General features: G+C 37.3%; 2 protein-coding genes across 2 annotated transcripts; one reads left to right on the top strand and one right to left on the bottom strand.

The window, feature by feature from the left end:
- Positions 1 to 81: 81 nt before the first annotated feature.
- LOC123881231 (WD repeat and FYVE domain-containing protein 2) lies at positions 82 to 15,775 on the top strand. Its single transcript, XM_045929932.1, has 9 exons — positions 82 to 355; positions 1,021 to 1,201; positions 1,538 to 1,704; positions 3,167 to 3,280; positions 4,864 to 4,989; positions 5,521 to 5,717; positions 6,342 to 6,483; positions 7,057 to 7,165; positions 7,810 to 15,775. Exons 1-9 carry the CDS (start codon positions 195 to 197, stop codon positions 7,867 to 7,869), a joined length of 1,257 nt encoding a protein of 418 aa, XP_045785888.1. The 5' UTR covers positions 82 to 194; the 3' UTR covers positions 7,870 to 15,775.
- Positions 13,951 to 19,224, bottom strand: LOC123881095. The gene is made up of 3 exons (XM_045929668.1): positions 19,090 to 19,224; positions 17,571 to 18,876; positions 13,951 to 17,052 (listed from the first exon to the last, which is right to left on the bottom strand). Exons 1-3 carry the CDS (start codon positions 19,175 to 19,177, stop codon positions 16,752 to 16,754), a joined length of 1,695 nt encoding a protein of 564 aa, XP_045785624.1. The 5' UTR covers positions 19,178 to 19,224; the 3' UTR covers positions 13,951 to 16,751.
- Between the last annotated feature and the right edge of the window lie 345 nt (positions 19,225 to 19,569).

Below are 19,569 nucleotides of genomic sequence, written 5' to 3'. Positions count from 1 at the left end.
TAATTTGATTTAAATTATTGAAATAAAAAAAATGATTAATGTATCGATTTATGATCGATTTATCGGGATTTATCGAACCGTTAATTTTTGTCAACACTGAAAATTGAAATGTCAAAATTATTATGACGTTTTCTTTTTCATTCTCCGAAAGAAGTGACGAATAAAGTGTTTATTTGCCGTTTAAATTGTAAAATATGGCTGCTGAAATTAAACCTGCACCAAGGACACCTAACGACAGGTTTTCCACAACAAAAAAGCCAGCGCTCCTCAATAAATTGGAGGGTTGCACCGACGACGTGAACGCGGCGGTGGTGATCCCTGGCGAAGACGGAGTTATTAGTGTTTGCGACGATAAGTATGGACTATATTAGCGTTTTATTTAGCGTAATAAACAATTCAATTAACTCCTCTCATTACAAGACATTTACGGTGCAATTTTATTAACTTTTCATCGGTATTTGTAGAGGTCATTCTTTGTGCAACTGCTGTCAGTATAACGGCGTTTCTCTTATTATTTTACACTCTTAACGTAATTAGTTCGTCATACAATTATGTAAATAAGCAGTTAAAGATACACGGGAGTAATGCTAATCACAAGTAAATTGTTTGTTTAACTAATGAGTAATTTGGCTTGGAGAAATTTTATTATCATGTCTGTAAACCTATGACAAATGGAAGCATACCATAATTTGGACAAGTATAGGCAGTCACTTAGCAAGACAGGTCTCTTTGGCCACAAGTTTTGGTCTTACATCTATGTAAAAACCGAATGATTTTGCTTTAACATACTACCATATTTGTTTACATAGTTGTAAATGTATAAATTGTCACAGTAAACAATAGAAAATGAAGTTTGTAAGAGTAGCAAAATAAAAGAACTTAATGTATTGCAGAGTCATGCTATATACTTAATTATATTTATCTATCTTTTCTATTCAAAAAAAAACATCTGTCCATGTATCATCAATGGGACATTATTAAGCTGATACTTGCTTTATCCAAGTCAAATTTTGCTCACAGGACAGTCAGAGTATGGCTCAAAAGAGATTCTGGCCAATACTGGCCGAGTATTTGTCAATACATGCCCTCCGGATGCACATCAATGTTCTACACTCCAGAAACAAGACAGCTATTCATAGGGCAAGAAAATGGCACCATTTCCGAGTTCACACTTGCCACAGACTGTAATAGGATAAACCCTGTAAGTGATTACAATTTTTTCTTTTATTTAATTCTGCAATGTGTTTGTTAAGGTTACACAATTGCACTAACAGTGTAACAAGATGCAAGCTGTTTGTTTACATATTCCTCTCCAGACTTGCGAAATGATGAGATTATATGGGAGTATGCACGCTGTTAATTGACATTAAGACATTTTAGAGGAGGTGAGATGTGATTTATAGCAAATATGTAAATGTACAGTAACACCTTGTGTTCTGTCATTGTAATTTACTTATTGAGGAAAAGCCTGCTAAACTATTCCACCCAAATTCTGTGTGCCTATAATAAGTACCTGTGTTCTTGTATCTTTCTTTAGACCAGGGAATACTTGGCGCACACTGCCCGAGTCACAGCCGTGGTGTTTTCCTTGAGCTGTGAGTGGGTGCTGTCAGTTAGTCGAGACAAGCTATTTTCTTACCACTGCAGTGAAACTGGAAGGAGGATCGGCGGCTATTCCTTTGAGGCCTGGTGCACTGCTTTACAGTATCCTTTTTATTTATAACTACATAATGCTTGCAACTTCATTCATGTGTAAATAGGTTTTTTAAAAATCACGTGGGAAATCCTGCAATTTTTCAGGTTAAAATGTCCATCTTCAAGATGTAAGATCGCTATACCTATTCATCAAAATTAGTTAAATAGACAGGTCATGAAGAAGTAAATACTAGAAAAGTGAATACTAGATGATGCCTGCAACATCGTCCCTGTGGATTTAGGTTTTTTTTTTTTTTTTCACTATAGGTAAGCGCTTGACCACAATCACACCTGATGGAAAGTGATGATGTGGTCTAAGATGGGACGCGTTTACCTAGAAGGTGCCTATTCACTATTGTTTTAAAGATACCCGGATTGTAATTGGTAGGAAACACTGATCGCGGAAGAGTATTCCAAACCTTAGAAATCCTGTGGGAACTATTTGATTTTCTGAAATCAAAATTGCATCTCACAAATTCCAGGATGTATGATGTATAAAACAAAATTGCTTATGTTCAAATACTCAGAAACTAGTTGTTATGTTAACAATGCGACATTATTTTTATTACTGCTAATGTACATTTTTGTTGTTTATGTCTAGATATTATGAGTTCATGATATGGCTTCATCTCTAAATATTACTATTCCTCATAATTTCTTGAAGCCAGAAAAAAAATCTGTTTCCACATGTGTATTTCTAGCTATAATTCTATATTTTCTCAAGGCATATTACATTGTAATGCATATTACTTAATATGAAAAATTCTAAATTGTCTGTCTTTACATCTCAACTGTTCAATCAATTTTAACAAAGGCACAAAAATGGCTTGCATATTGGACTCTATCTTTGTATTATAATAGAATACTTTTTACTCTCGGAAACAAATTTGCCTGGAATTACAAATACATATTAAGCCATGTAAAAATGTTATAAATGCGAAAGTGTGTCTGTCTGTTTGTTACCTTTTCACAGCCAATTTGTTTATTCGGTTTTCACAATGTTTGCTAGAGATAATTTGCATTCTGGAGACTGGCATAGGCTTGTAACTTTAGTTTTAAGTTTATTTATGTAATTAATAATTACCATTACGCTATTACATTATTATCTTAATTTCAGCAATTGAAAATCAAAATGTGTACAATGAAAAAATGGAAAATGTTAACTAGTAATGGAAAATGGTACTTTGAAATTAATGATTTGACTTTGATCAAAGAGTTACCACAGGATTTTTCTAAATCCATGTGGATGAAATCGCGGCTATTATTAAGTATGTAATTATAATTACAGTATATAATTACATCTATCAATTACACTACAAGAAAATAGGAAACTTTCCATAAGCTAGCGATTACGCAATAAAAGGTGTTAAATCCACAATTCTTGGAATCTAAAATGTATATTTTATATTATCTAAGTACCTAGCTATTAATTCATTGTATGTAATAACATTTCCTGAACAGCTCTAATCAGGTTCGATTCACAGTCAAAATACGCGTTCGTCGGCGACTACAGCGGTCTGATAACGATGTTAAAGTTAGATAATAACGGTGCAACGCTAGTCACTACGCTAAAGGGACACACTGGGTAAGCAATTTTTTTTTTCAAATGGTATCTGCTCTCTGAGTCTGGCCAAAATGTAGGTATGTTTTTGTTGACTAAAAAGTTGCTGAACAACAAGTTTTATTTATTGTGATTTTAGTAGTTTTATTATAAAGCCGAAAGTTTGTATGTGTGTGTGTGTCTGTGTATGTTTGTTACTCCTTCACGCAAAAACTACCAGACGGATTTGGCTGAAATTTGGAATGGAGATAGATAATATCCTGGATTAGCACATAAGCTACTTTTTATCCTGGAAAATCAAAGAGTTTCCACGGGATTTCGAAAAACCTAAATCCACGCGGGCGAAGCCGCGGCCATCGGCTAGTTAGATAATAACGGTGCAACGCTAGTCACTACGCTAAAGGGACACACTGGGTAAGCTATTTTTTTTCAAATGGTATCTGCTCTCTGAGTCTCACCAAAATGTAGGTATGTTTTTGTTGACTAAAAGGTTGCTGAACAACAAGTTTTATTTATTGTGATTTTAGTAGTTTTGACTATTATATTTTTAAGTTTGTGATAATGTTTTAAAAAAAAAACTGGCGAAATGCGAGTCAGACTCGCGCACCGAGGGTTCCGTACTCAGGTATTTTTCTGAGATTTTGTCCGTCTGGCTATGTTGGCAACTTAGTGATTCTATAAGGGTCCTCTTTGTACTTTTTACGACAAATGGAACCCTAACAATGAATGACTCTTTTTTTAAACATTTTCCTTTGTATTACGAGTCATGTGTGTTTTAATTAACGATCGATTAAAGAGCAATTTGTACTGTGAAAACGTTTAAAAACAATTACTTAGTTGAATATTTTTATTCAAGGTGACTCTTGTATAGTGTCACCTCACGCGATAGATGAAATTCCCAAATGAAAGCCGATACTGCATGTGTTTCAAACTTTTACATAAAATTGTCGCATCCGGATCGGTCGAAAACAGAAATTATATGTATATATTTTTTTATTACAAAAGGAAAATGTGAAAAAAAGCTAGATGGGGAGCCCATTCTAAATCTCTTAATATGTAACAAAAATATAATAAAGTAAGACAATTAGGTATGCACCGAAGGGAATCTGAGGGAATTTCAACCGCGCGGGAGAACGCAATTGTTTGACCAGCCGCCTCTTGTGTCCCGCGATGCGCCTATTTTTCGCCACTATGCCCGTTTTTGCTCAAGGTCTTTTCTTGTTTGGTGGCTTTTTGTAGAGCCAGACTAGCACAATGCACTTTGCCAGTGTCGAGCCACTTGAGGGAGGCACATAGGAGATTAGTCAGATTTCCGCAGCCTACAGTATCACACTTCACTCTAATCACACTATCACACTTCACACTATCACACTAAAATTATAAAGGCGAAAGTTTGTGTGTATGTGTGTGTGTGTATGTTTGTTACTCCTTCACGCAAAAACTACTTGACCGATTTGGCTGAAATTTGGAATGCAGATTATCCCGGAAAATCAAAGAGTTCCCACGGGATTTCGAAAACATAAATCCACGCGGGTGAAGTTGCGGGTATCGGCTAGTTATTTATATTGTCGTCTGATTTACTAATATCGTAATTTTTTGATTTCTAGTTCAGTACGTGTGTTAAATTGGGCCCCCATACCGCAATTGCTGTTCAGTGGCTCGTTCGACCAGACTATAATTGTTTGGGATATCGGCGGGCAAAAAGGAACCGCTTATGAACTACAAGGTCATAGGTGAGTTTAATTTGTTTCATTAATTGGTCGAGTTCTCTGTGTGAGTAGGATGATTTTGCTTCTTTTCAGACTAGTAGTGTATCTAAATAAATCTATTTTTCACCTCACTAGTTCAAAAAAGGCACCTTTTCTGTCTAAATCCAGGGAGCATAAACAACTTTTGCTCACTGGTTTTAGACAGCGAAGGCACCTTTTTTGAACTAGTGAGGTGAAAAGCAGTCTATATCACACAATAGATTGAATTCTATTGAGTCTATATGACACAATTGATTGATAGAATTTTTGTTTCTTGTGCCTTTGAATCCCTCACTACACTCAGGATCCTAACTTAGAATCACTCGCGGGGTTCAAACTAGGCATTCGCAACAAAAGTAAACTTTGCTATCTTGTTGAACAAATAAATATTTAAGAAGTAAAAATTTTACTTGGTGAGAGAAAATTATCTCTTACATACATTTGTATTAGTTTCTTCCGATTAGAGCCCTTTGTGATCTAGTCAATTTTTTTTCAAGTTGTGTTGCTTATTCACAGTAACAAGGTGACGGGGCTATGGTACGTGGGAGGTTGTCAGCGGCTGGTGTCGTGCGGCGAGGACGGCGCGCTGGGGGTGTGGGAGATGGGCGTGCAGAGGCGCGAGACGCCCGCCTGGCGCGAGTCCGACCTGTGCCAACTATGTCGCGCGCCGTTCATATGGAACGTGCGCGCTATGATGGAGAAGAAGCAGCTCGGTGAGAACTACAAAAACTACTGTCATTACTCATAAAAGCGACTCTTACAACGCTGCAGGGTCTTCTAAAATTCGTGACATCGTCCACTATTAGTTTTAAGTTTGCTGACCATTTTAAATTATCGATTTAACTAGAAATGTACGTCAAATATTACTGACGTCACATCTTTGTATTTCATAAAAGTTCTTGTAAGTACCTACTACTATTTTACTAGGCGCGTTTTGATGTTTGATAATAATTGCTGCTTTGACTAGGAAAGTACCATCCCCATTCCCCACTATAAAAAACCGGCCAAGCGCGAGTCAGACTCGCGCACCGAGGGTTCCGTAATCAGGCGTTTTCCCGACATTTTGCACGATAAATCAAAAACTTTATGCGTAAAAAAAAATAAAAATCTGTTTTAGAATGTACAGATAAAGCCCTTTCATATGCTAACCAATTGGTATAATTATCTTATTTTGAAAATACTAATTATTATTTATTTGTTTGAATGAAACATTTTAATTTTTTTTGTGATGTTTTTTCCCTTTAAGACCTACCTACTTGCTACAGACAGACAGACAGATAGACAACCAAGTGATCCTATGAGGGTTCTCCGTGATCCTAAAAGCCCTGCTGTCGTAGGTCTTCGCCAGCACCACTGTCGCTGGTGCGGCGCCGCGGTGTGCGGAGCGTGCTCGCCGCATCGCCTGCCTCTGCCGGTCATGGGCTTCGAGTTCCCGCAGCGAGTGTGCGCCGCCTGCTACGACACCTTACGCCATGAACCGTATGTGACCAACTTTTAAAGTAAAGCTCTTTAAAGAGCCTACTCTTTACGCATTGCATCTGGTCCGAATCTGATCCAAATACGAGAATCCTCTCGATCAGAAGTTACTAGTATTATATTTAGTACTACATATTTGTATAAGGAGTTGCGCACAGACCAGGAGCAACCGCCAAGTTTCTTGCTGGTTTTTCTCGGTAAGAACGGTAGTCCAAACAAATGTTAAATTATTTTGACGATTCAAAAGCCTTGTGAAAGTTTACTTGAATAATTTTACTTTGAAGTTTGCTTTTTATTCTATTCTATAGATACGAATTTCGTTTAGCGACGGATCTAGTGAAGTATCCTTTTTATTTTGATGTATGTCCAATGTCCATAGAATAATATTATGTAAAAATAGTATAAGTTTTCGTTTTGTTTCATTCTTCAAAGCAGAATATACATCCTGCTGGTAAATATTGTTAGTGTGATATTTATATGACTATAGTTCTAGTGTCCTTATAACTGATACTATACAGTTACAGCTTACACTCAGGTTTCGTATGCAAACCCTTCATTCTTCGATTGGTGTTTCAGCCGCGAGTCGCTAGCGTCGTTTCACGATATGAAGCACGCGGTCGCGTCCCTTTTCGTGGACGAGGCTACAGGCCGCATGTGTACCGCGGGCAAGGATCGCGTTATTAAGGTAATTTGTCATTTTTTAACCCCCAACCCAAAAAGAGAGGTGTTATAAGTTTGACGTGTGTATCTGTCTGTGGCATCGTAGCTCCTAAACTAATGAACCGATTTTAATTTAGTTTTTTTTTGTTTGAAAGGTGGCTTGATCGAGAGTTTTCTTAGCTATAATCCATGAAAATCGGTTCAGCCGTTTGAAAGTTATCAGCTATGTTCTAGTTACTATAATCTTCACTTGTCGGGGGTGTTATAAATTTTTAATTGACACTTGTCAATACATTCGCCTGTAATGTGGCTTTTATTTCACCCTTTTAAATCCATAATAAGTTGACTATTACCGCACAAGTGTGGTAAAATATTGCTTGTAATCCACCTACAAACAGATATTACACATGCCGCATGTATTCGGTATTATGTTTTAATGTGACCAATATGGCCGCTAAACAGAACAACTGATTTATGGTCGACATTTTGAGTATTGCGTAGAAAGTAAAACGAACGACCGAACGTGTCGTTGAAATCTTATTGTCAGTGCCTTGAAAAAAATGAAACGCGTAGAGCTTCGCTTCTGTCGGGCCGATCTGACCCCAGTAGTTTTCTTTGTGTGAAAATTCCTTGAAGTTGTTATCATCTTCTAATTGATTTAAAAACAAGGTGTGGGACATCAGTGTGCTGCTCGCGCCTGCGCCGAAGCCGGGCACCAGCGAACAGTAGCTGCGACTAACGACCTTATCGCGACTTACGCAAAGTCGAGATTCCACTAACCACTCTACGTGTTAATACGAATCTGTCCGTCAACGATTGATCTATACTGAATGTTTATTCTGTGTATAAAAATCGAAAAAAAAGGAAGGATAATGTTATAGATATGTACGAAAACATTATTTATTTTTAAGTTAAAAAGATTTATTTTACTATATTACTTATTTAGTGCAAGTAACTATAAAGTTACTTTAACTTTAATTATTTAAAAATATAAAAAATATTTTTCGTCAATGTTTTGAGCGTTATTTAGAATTGCTTCATTGTCTGAAATGAAACTAATTTGTCATTTAATTATATTATTGTGTATAAAAAATCTTTAATATCTAGCCATTCATTTGTATGTAGTTTAATTAACATTAAAAAAAGCATAAGTATTGTTGATACTAATAAATGTTTTGTGTCTATTTCAAAATTTCAAATATGTCTTCTTTTTCTTTTGAGTATTTTTCTTAATATGTAAGATTTTTCCCAAATGTGTTAAGCATTTTTTATTTATTATAATTATGAATAAACGTCACTAGTTTAGTTTTAGATAGAAATTTATATTTTGTCTATAAAGAGGATGACCTGTTTTTGAGGAGGAAAAAGATTGTTGAAATAGGTAAATAAATTTTCTGTTTTGTCAAACTGAACTATTTTACGCTGGACTTAATGTACTGAGAGCTTACAATGCAGATCTACGTTATGGCATATAGGTACTACTTGTCTAGGCTTTAGAGTCTTTTCTGACGTGCCACAATCACAGCTGCAAAAATGTTGCTGGATGCAAAATTGTCTGAAAATATGAAGTTCCATTCACACATACCATAGTTCGTAGACACATTAACTGGTATATGTGGTCGACATCTAATCCAAGACGTGCGAAATGATTTTGCTTAACGTTTCTGATACGAACCACTAAGGTGTGGAATGCGTGCACGCATTTTTGCCACTGTGTTGTCATATACGTAGGGTTTTTAATACTATAACATAGATAATGCGCGCCGCATACTAACGGAGTAGATTTGAGCAACTTGAACTCAGCTTTACTTGGGTTTAATGAAAAAAAAAAAATACGGAGGAGTTACAACATGGTGTTGTTCAAGGGGCGGATCAATAAATTCCTGAAAGGCTGGCAACGCTTTGCGGTTCCTCTGGTATTGCAAATGTTCATGGGCGGCGGTAATCACTTAACATCAGGTGAATCGCCTGTTCGTTTGCTCGCTATTTTTATTTTAAAAAAGAGACTAAAATCTCTTATTGACACCTGGCACGCCGCCGCCACATCTTATAAGCAAGCGCGCTCCATCTTAGGCTGCATCATCACTTGCCACCAGGTCTGATTGCAGCCAAGCGCTAGGCTATAAATCAAAATATGTCAAATCCGAGTTCAGTTTGCTCCATTCCACTCTGTAAGTGTGTTATTGCCTTACGTCCTAGCGATCGTGATCGATGAAAAATTGAATGTGAATCGAATAAAATATACCCATTTTTTCGCCTTATTGAATGTCATGTAGGTAATTCTTGTAATGTTGATGTTTTTCATAATTATATTTGTCACTGTTTACATTCATAATATAATGTAAAGTTAAAAGGTCCAACGAATGTTTTTTTGGTAACATTTAGTTATTTTTTTCATCTTAAAGTAAGACTGAATCTTTCAAGATAATAATTTATAAAGAGGTCTTGGAAACTAGTTGTGCGTAACTTTCTAGTGTAGTTGTTACAGTAAATATTAATCGTATATTGAAAAAAAAATATATTATTGTCTTAGAAACCTTGTTTTTATAGACGCAAAATTCCCTTGTTAAAATGGTTGTAATTGCTTAATTCGTGTACACTGTACAGAGTATACTTTCCAAACCTGCAAAGAAAACAGTCTTGAACCTGCAAAAAAAAGAAGTTTGACAGTTTCAATCGAGGCTAAGCATCTCGCCTTATCACATTGCTATCAGAACCGTGATTATCGACTGAACGTATCGTGGGATAAAAGACAAGAAGAAGTATGGTATGCTTGTTACAACCACACACCCGATACTCCATACAAGCGAATCAATCTAATGACCTATTATACTGTCTGTCTGTCTGTGTGCACACGATTTGTATATGTGGGTATCGGTAGGGCTAAGGTCTGAGCGAAGTCAATTGAGCGGGACAAGGGATATCAGTGCTGCTCGCTCCCCTGACGATAAGATCAGAATATTTACGCTAGTATGGCTGTGCTAATAGCGGTGCCACTGTGATAAAATGGCGGGAAGCTGTGATTGTCGCTTTTTTACTCATACTTATCCACGGAAAGAAGTTAGGGCTCTCTCTAATGCTCCCATACAAATGACAGAGACGAAAATTTCAGTGGGTGTCAACCATGTTGAGTCACCAACCAAAGACAAATATGTTTTCAAAAATCATTCGGAATTCAATTCGAAAACATGGTTTCGTTTGTGATTGGTTGGCGACTCAAAATGGTTAACGCCCATTGGGATTTTGTCGCTGTCATTTGTATGGGGCTACGTAACAGAGAGAGCCCTATTCCTACTAACTTAGTTCCGTGGATTAGTGCATAGGTCAATCAGAGGACGCAATGTCCGTCACATTGTAGCTGTCAAACTTTGGCCTGGTTTTAATATCTTTACAAATAGGGGCCTTACTACCATTGTTTAAAGAGTAATGTTTTAATATTGTTTTGACATTTTCATATAAAACTTGTATGAAACTGTCAAAACAATATTTAAACATCAATACTTTAAGCGGTGGTAGTCGGGCCCCAGGTCACTAATGTAAACCACCTATAAAGTAGATCACCAATAAATCATTGTTTACAAGTCTGTAAATTGATGCTGTGAAAAAATAAATATTTGCTAAAAGTAAACGGTACACTTAATGAAATATTAGACTAAAATACTTAACTACAACCATTTCAAAAATTCATGTAAAAACAAACTAATTCGGTACAGGTAACTAAAGCGTGGATGAAATAATTTATTATTAAATAATTGTGTGTTCATAAAATGCTATTTAACCCGTGTCCGGGACACGTAGGTATATCAGACCAAAAAAATTGTGGTCTCTTTAAAATATTAAAAGAAGACTATACTTACTTATTTACGTATAAGGATTTGCTTGTTTTTATTTTAATGTTTATCAAAGAACAAAGTAAAATAGTGTGTGAAAATTGTTTCACCACTAACCATAGGTTTATACCTTTATACATACATACCTAAATTATGTATGAATTTTCCTTAAGAAATTATTTTTTTCTTTTAGTTTATCATTTACATAGCAGTTTATTAATTGTACGTCAAATTAGGCTGGAAGGGAATAAAAACAATGACCAAGCTGATATTCAGTGACGCTATCTTAGATTTTTGTACTGCATACGTAACAAATTCAACTCGCGTTGATCCCACTGCCAACTGCGCTTCACTTCGATTCAGAGTTCTGCAGCTATTAAAATTGATCAATCGAAAACAGATACCTAGTTATATCAAATAGTTTTATCTGACCATTGCTCCATTTTTGTATTTACTACCTACCACAATAAATTAAAGTTAGAGACAGGAAACGCAAATTAAACTCGTCTGGCTTTTGGATCGACGCTTTTTGGATCACTTTTCTGTAACTCGAAAAATAATTATGTTTTTCAGTCAGTAATAATTTTTTTTTATTCTAAAGCAAAAAGCATAGTCATACATACTTGCAATTTAACCTGTTACAACGATTATTATATGTTTGTGATTTAAGATTATTTTTAACATATAAAATACGTTATAAATCAATTAGTTGCGGCCTTGCACTATGAAACTGGGTGGTGCACTATGGAAAATCGAGGTCTGTTTCGGATCAAAAATCGATAACTTTTTTATTACAAATGATAACACTGAAATTTTGCACTAATATAGATGAATATATAAGCCTTGAAATGTAATGTGTTTTTTATTTAATTTATTTTAATAAAATATATCAAAAATTATGGGCTCAATGCGGTAAGCCGAAAATTTAATGTTTTTGGTATTAAACTTTTGTAAAGAATTCGACGTACAATCTATTTTTGCCCAACCGGTTGCAGTAATGTCTCAAGTACGTACAAAAATTATGCGTAGTTTAAATGTGTCTAACTTCATCAACGTTCAATTGTCAACGTTTAATATGGTGGGTTATTTTTGGTCCTACACTCCTTTGACAAAAAAGGGTATCTATACAAATTAACTGGACGAGGAGTTTGCATAGCGTTCTCTTGGTCTTCATAGCACTCGCATGCGTCAGCCCCCGCCACATAGGAAATCAGAAGAAATCAGAGCTTCATTAGAAGTACCCTACTCCAGTTCGTGCCCCAGAATTTCCCGTAAATCTCAAACGGGCAACCAAGGCTCACAGAGTAACTTAGGCTGAAATCTATAAAGCGCACTTTGACTTTGCTCGGACTTAAGATTGAGTTAAAACGAGACAGATTTATGTGAGAGATATAGCTCTGTCTCGTTTTAACTCTGTCTTAAGTCTAAGCAAAGGCAGAGCGCGCTCTATAGGTAGATCTCACCCTTAGACCCTTAGCTGGCCACCGACTACGTACTTTGGCAGCTAGAAGCCTCCTACTCACTGTCCATAGATTAAGATTAACTTGAACTCCCTTTACTCCTAGGTTTTTTTGAGGTCCATTTAGGTGTATTCTTACGGTTTCTTAACACCTGACTCCAGTTAAGAATGATATCCAAAGGTTTTTAGATCGACTCAGCCTCAGCGATCTTGGTTCTTGCAAGACCATATGTATCGTCGTTTTTAACCGACTTCATAATCTAGAGCAATTCTTCGAGCTCGTGCTGTGAGTTGTGACACTATTGCAATTTATACTTGTGACGTTATTGCACTGCGCGGCTGAGCTTGGGAGTTGATCTATTGTAATATTTCTGTTAAATATGTATTAAGTAATATTTGATTATATGTATTTGCTAATAAATCCTTTAATATCAAGTAATTAAAATAACGTCATATAATATTCATAATTCAACCAAATGATTCTTTAAAGGTTGTCGCATTTTTCATTTAGTCTTTTAATATTAATTAAACAATTTGCTGTCGTGAACATAAAAATATTTGATTTCCTGTCTGTAAAAATTATACCTACATTTTCTAAAGTTTTTTTGAAGTCAGTTAAATATATCATTTTTTCAAATTCTATGAAAATATATTATGTACAGTGAAAACTTGATGTAAATCGCTTGGGTATTGAACTTATTATTGGTATAACTAATGAGTGTATAAAGTATATTTAATTATAGTAGGTAAAACTATTTATACAAAACTTATGTCCGGTGTGGACCAACTGATTAATTAAGTTCGTCTAAAAAATTGTATATCTAAAATAGATCTATAGCAGCACACCCGGATACTTGTCTGTATGCTCGATCTAACCTGACGCAATGAATGTTACTTTTAAGTCTTGCACACATTAAGACGGAAGGCTATGGATTGGTTTGTAGGGTTAGTACGAACTTTGAAAACTCATCAACGTTGATAGAACATCGAACGTCGAAACACTACGAAGTAAAATCAACCGATGAATGTCGGAAAAATCCTAAAATTGATGACTAAACGAACTGTGAAGTTCTATTTTAATTATGAGTCGCTTCATTCAAAGATATAATCATAAGTTGGAATCATAAGTTAAAACATTATATATCTTCGAATTGAGCGACGCAAATTATAGCTATGATAGAACTCTACAGATAAGTCCGTTTTCAATAAAATTTAAATCACGGTATTTGCATGGCTGAGAATTCTTAGTCCCTGGTATGTGCGGGATCACGCAGGACGCTGAAAGTCTAGTGAAATTACGAATTATTATTGTAACAAGTTCACAATGTTGAAAATGTGGATATTGGTAATGCTTCAAAACATTCCTAATTATTCAAAGAAGTACATTTATTGACGTCACGTGTAGTACTTATGACGAACAAAGGCTGTTGCCACATCTACGCGATCGATGTAGATCAATGCCGTCGATCGGTAGTACGTTGTATCAATTCTTAGGTATGGCGTGATTTTTTGGGGAAATGGCACTGATGTGAATAGAGCCTTCATCACCCAAAAAAAATGTATACGTGCTATGTGCGGCGCTGCACCTCTGGCCAGTTGCAGACCATTATTTAAAAAGTTAAAATTACTACCGTTTCCTTGTTTATATTTGAAATCTGTTGCTTCGTTAAAAAACACAAGACATTATTTACAATTGCAAGCAATACATATTATGATCATACTCGTAGCAATAGAAATCCTGATCGTTTAGTTTTGAACTATATACCTAGGACTTAGTATTTTGTAAAAATTGTGTTATGTTGTGTATTAAAATATTTAACAAAATCCCTAATAACATCAAATTATTGCCTTTAAATAGATTCAAAACTGGACTGTTTAAATGGCTTAACATGGACAATTTTTATGAGCTTAAGGAATTTTTTGATTTAAAATTGAGTAGGTAATATGGACTTTTCACGCACGTACGTAATTTGCACGCCATTCCATGGCAAATGTGGTGATACCAAAACGAATTTGTAATAACTATTTTAACCTGCATTTAAGCAAATAAAATTGATTTGATTTGATTTGTTTCGATCGAGGACATCGATGGACGTCGTCGAATGGATGTGGTAACACGCAAAGACTTGCGTACATTCCGGCAGTTCGCATATGCATCGAACATATTTTCAACAATTAAGTTCGTATGAAACGAATAGTCGGCGACTTTTCGCAATACTGCCCGTTGTGATATGCGCATGGCTTTACTGTCTTTCAATACCTATTCGAATTTTTTATTGAGATTAAGGCTACCTATCCACCGGAGCGGAGAAGATTAGAAACGTACCAACCAAATTATATTGAGAGACGTTATCTACGTTTAGTTACGTCTATCAATAATCTGATCGGTTGGTCTAATGAATTACCTCCGCCCCGTTTTGTTATAATGGATAAGAAGCCTTAGCGAAGAAAAGAATAAAATTAACTTGTAGATAAAAATTTGGAATAATTAAAAATAGCGTTTATTGAATATAGGTAAATGTATAAAATATTAAAGGCTTTTTGATTCGTTGCCAAACATATATTTTTAGATATACGATTTGTGAATCTAATAGTCTTGGCTGGACTAGTCTCAATCGCAGTTTGACTATTATTATTATTTAAAATTAATTCTTGAGTTATGTTATACCTACAGGGTTATTTCTAAAATACAGAAATGTTCTGAGCGGTGAATATTTGATATTATTAAAACAAAGATTTTTTTAAGTATTTTAAGTTGCAAGGGTGTGGTAGGTACCAAATTTTTTTTTTGTTATTGAGCTTGTTTATTTTCCAACATAAAATCAAGAATCAATACCAAAAACTCTGCGTTGCTACTTGCTACATGTAAGTAGAACATTCACGTGGAGTCTAAAAAAATATTTCCATTTAGAATTATTTTTATATTTTAAACAGAAATTGTTGGTTTTCACCATCCATGGCATGAGAGTACCTAAGCTACTTTATTATAACCTTGTAGGTATAGTTCGTCAAATTCGCATCAAATCAACCATGTAAGTATAAAATGTCCTTTACAATCAGAGATTGCACTTTAATGAATTTGACGGACTATATTAATTTAATGAATAGTACCTACCTAATTAATATTTCTAAGGTATTCTATTTTGTTATTATCTATGGTTCGGATAAAAGATATATTAAAAAAAAATACTTTTATGTTAAAGATAAAATATTTTTTTATTCACGGAGCTTAATATTGTGTTTGTAAATTAACACTGTAAGATAAAAGTCACTGTGTAATTATTAGCTGTATGTCATCTACATAGGTCGCTTAAAGTTTTTATGCCAATAAAATGAATAAATTAAACTTGCTTTTTTATTTAATGAGGTACTTTAATGAAAGTGCAGCATATAAATATTTAAAAGGGCAGTGAACTATTTACATTATTCTACAATTAATAAATACTAAAATAATTGCCTAATAAAATTCATCTTATTAATAAACGTAGAATACGGTATAGATTTAGCAGGCTCCGTATTATTTTATTAAGTTATCTATAGGTTTCTTGTTGTATAGTAACTTTGGAGTTCCATACCAAAATGGTAAAAAACAAACCTTTATGGTGTGACTAAGTCTGCCTTGATAGCTATGTGAAAACCATTGATTCTGTGTCCGATCGTCGATCAATATCGGTCTCTACAAACTCCTTACGGAGGTACTAAGGAGTTTTATACCTACATTTAAAATTGACAAGCCGTTCAAACAAAAACTATTCCACGTTTATTAATAGAGCAGCTTATACAAATGTCATTGACATGGTCAGCCTTTACAGTCAGGTACATCGTGTCTCCTCAGTGTCCTTCTCGGTTCATGAATCATGCAGTACCCTTAGTACAAGTTTTGAAATTCGATGTCTAACTATAATTCGATAACTAGATCCTTTAGTCCCACTAACTGTTCATTACATGCTATGTGAAACAAAAATTGGTTGAGAATTTACGACGTTAAAATAAAGTCAAAACTAAAACCCGATAAAGTAGGTAGTAACTCCTCATAAAAAATGCTTAACATAGTTTCTATAAAATGTTATAAATAAAATATAGCCTATGTCACCCGGACCATAAAACGAATCGATTCAATCAAAATCGGCTCAGTAGTTTCGGCACTACGGTGACCTACATAGACTGCTAAAGTCATAATCCTTCCTTTTGGCTATGTCGCAGTAAAAAAGAAAGTTTGGGTCCATTTCACTCGTAAAACAACCACGAGATTCGTACTAAGGGCAGTGTCAACGCCGGTGCGACCGGCTTGAGCGTTTAAATCAGCGTCCGTTAGTTCACATTCAGCCTGGGCATGTGTACTGGTCTTTGCGCACGCACACTTGGCCGTTGAACACCTGTTTTGGAGGACAGGTAAGGAATGTTCTCACGCCGGACACGCAGAAGTAGTAATGCTTGCACTCAGTGCCCTGTTGGACGAAGAAGCCGTCTCTTTCGCAATATCTCCCGCCGTGTTCTATGATGTCCCGTCGTGGAGCTCCGCATACGTGGCGCGTGGGCTCCACACACGCATGACCGTCGAATATCTTGCCTGCCAGGCAGGAGAGTGTTGCTAGTTTGTCGCCGCCCTCGCAGTAAAAGTATCTGTAGAAAACATAACTTTATTTTATACTAGCCTTTTCTATAACTAGCGACTCGCCCCGGCTTCGCACGGGTGCTTTAAAATAACATAATATAGCCTATGTCACTCAGGAAGAATGTAGCTTTCTATTGTTGAAAGATTTTTTTAATATCGGTTCTGCAGATTACTTCCTACAAACAAACTTACAAAGTTTACCTCAATATAATATTAGTGTAGATTTATAGCTTGTTACTTCTGGATAAAGTATGTAGCTTTATAATGGTGAAAGAATTATTAAAATCTATTCAGTACTTTCAGAGTTTTTCGATTGAACAAATCTTTCCTCTTTATAATATTAGTAGGACGATCCTACTACCTACATGGCTACAAGTTATCTTTGCATTATAATGCCAATCTAGACCAAGTATCTTTTTTAAGAAACCAAAATAGTCACAATTCATAGGTTAGTTTAAGTTAGGTAGACGAAATAAATTTATTTTTAAAAAGGTTAGTAAATAATAATTTATTATTGGCTTTGTACCTGTGGCAATTGGACTTCAGCTCCGCATGGTAGCCGTCCGAGAGTCCGGAGCAGCTGTAGTCTTCTTGCGGACAGACCGCCGGGTGTGCCGGGACGCACACGTCACCGTCGAACACTCGCCTCGAAGGACACGCGTACACTGCTTTCTTTCCATTGATGCACGCGTAGAACCCGCGACAGCCTGCGTCCACCGCTCTATAGCGACCATCTACTCGCCCGTAGCACGAATCCCGGTCCAAACTCGGGCAAAGGTATTGAAAAGCCGGCGTACACCTCGCACCATCGAAAACTTGTCCGACCGGGCACGCCAAACTCGTGCGCAGAGTGCCCTCGCAATGGAAATATCGTGTGCAATTCGAATCGAGGTCCTGATAAGTTCCGCTCGGCATACCCTCGCATTCTGCAGCCGGGTCGGGACCTTCGCAGTAGTAAGACTTCTTAGGAACGCACCCGACGCCGTCAAACACGAAACCTAATTCGCACACACCCCGGGCGGTCACTCTCTCGCGACGACATTCGAACCAAGAAGAACAGTCCTTCCAGTCTCTATAGAGCCCGTCTTGTCGATTGAAGCAGGGACTTCGTGCGGGCGGTGGGCAGTAAGCTCCCTCCGCCGACTCGCAGCCGCTTCCCGAGAATAGCAGGCCCGCTTCACAAACGCCACGTCTGATAACGCGATGTGATTCACATACGAAGTATTCCCGGCAGCCTGTCGAACGATCTGCGTAAGCGCCGTCCGGGGTGTGCTGGCACAGCGAGGAGCACGCCTCGTCCGAGCAGAAGTCTGCGTCTCCAGCAGGGAGAGGAACAGCAGTGGAGCGGGGTGGCGGGCACGTGCTCACGCATACTCCGACGCACGACACCACGGCGCGCAGCTCTGCCCCGCGACACTGCAGAGTACGCCGGCACTCGTGCGAAGAGTCCGGATATTTGCCATCGGGTAGTCCCGCACATACAGGCTCGTAGCAGGTCCCCGCACCACGCGAGCACGCTTGTCTAGCTAGGTCGAACCACGAGCCCGAGGGGCAAGCGTGGTCGACAGCGGTGCCATTTTCACAGCGGTAGTAATGACGGCACGCAGTCCCAGGCGTAGCGTAGGCCAAAGTATCTCCGGTAGCACAGATGCGTTGGGCACAGGGATAGCTATGACGCGGGACGCAAGCTCCGGCTACGTCGCTGAATACGCGCCCCGCGGGACACGCGTAGCGTCCTCTCACTATCCCCGACGAGCAGCGGACGTATTCTTGGCACTCGGTATCGAAGTCGGCGTGGAGCCCATCCTTACTGCACGTAATATCGTTCCCACCTGCAAATGACATTCATTTTTATATTTTTATTTCACAGTGTGTTTAGTTATATTATTGAACAGATTCACCACAAAAATCGTATATCCTGGTACATCTTTTTTGCCTTCTCACAAATTACCAAACATAATTGAACCGGATAGAAATATAATTTGAGCTGTACGGTGCAGGGCATCTCTGCTAGAAATACAATCAAGTACTGCGATAGCACTTACTTAGGAGTATCGAGGAGGTTGCGACGGCGACGAGCGCGGTGGAGGCGAGCGCGAGGCGGCCGGCGCAGAGGAGCGCGCGCGCAGACATGTCGGCTGCGACTGAGTGACGCAGCGCGGATGGAGTTCCTTGACATTCGCACGCCCCCGCGTAACCTGATCCCTGCGGCCCGGATGCAGCCTTCCAGTTTAGGAATCTAGACCCGCCGTGTTTCCTAACTCCGCCGTAGAGAAAACACCGCGGTCGTACCAAGCGACCGTGACCTTTACTTTTTAAGTAACGTGCGTGAGAAAATTTCTTTTCTTTCTCATACGTTGTTCGGCTTATAGGGTATTTATAAGTACCTAACCTAAGAAAGTAAAGTTTCAAAAGCAGTTCTAAGCGTTACAACTATAGATCTGGAGCCGCATGTTTAGTTATGAATATTGTATTACCTAATTCAATGTCGCTGATGTTAACAAGGCTCCCATTTATGTTTTACT

Source organism: Maniola jurtina, chromosome 1 (assembly GCF_905333055.1).
Source record: "Maniola jurtina chromosome 1, ilManJurt1.1, whole genome shotgun sequence".
NCBI classification, from domain to species: Eukaryota; Metazoa; Arthropoda; class Insecta; order Lepidoptera; family Nymphalidae; genus Maniola; species Maniola jurtina.
Note: the sequence above shows the minus strand (reverse complement) of the source record. Positions and strands in the feature narration are given on the sequence as shown.

What these genes read in the sequence shown, in the direction of transcription:
- LOC123881095 (XM_045929668.1), bottom strand. Translation starts at nt 19,177, where the DNA reads ATGTCTGCGCGCGCGCTCCTCTGCGCCGGCCGCCTCGCGCTCGCCTCC. An exon ending in AACCTCCTCGATACTCCTAA is followed by an intron (nt 18,877 to 19,089) that starts GTAAGTGCTATC and finishes TGTCATTTGCAG; the next exon opens with GTGGGAACGATATTACGTGC. An exon ending in CTGAAGTCCAATTGCCACAG is followed by an intron (nt 17,053 to 17,570) that starts GTACAAAGCCAA and finishes TGTTTTCTACAG; the next exon opens with ATACTTTTACTGCGAGGGCG.
- LOC123881231 (XM_045929932.1), top strand. Translation starts at nt 195, where the DNA reads ATGGCTGCTGAAATTAAACCTGCACCAAGGACACCTAACGACAGGTTT. An exon ending in GATGGAGAAGAAGCAGCTCG is followed by an intron (nt 5,718 to 6,341) that starts GTGAGAACTACA and finishes CTGCTGTCGTAG; the next exon opens with GTCTTCGCCAGCACCACTGT. An exon ending in GACACCTTACGCCATGAACC is followed by an intron (nt 6,484 to 7,056) that starts GTATGTGACCAA and finishes TTGGTGTTTCAG; the next exon opens with CCGCGAGTCGCTAGCGTCGT.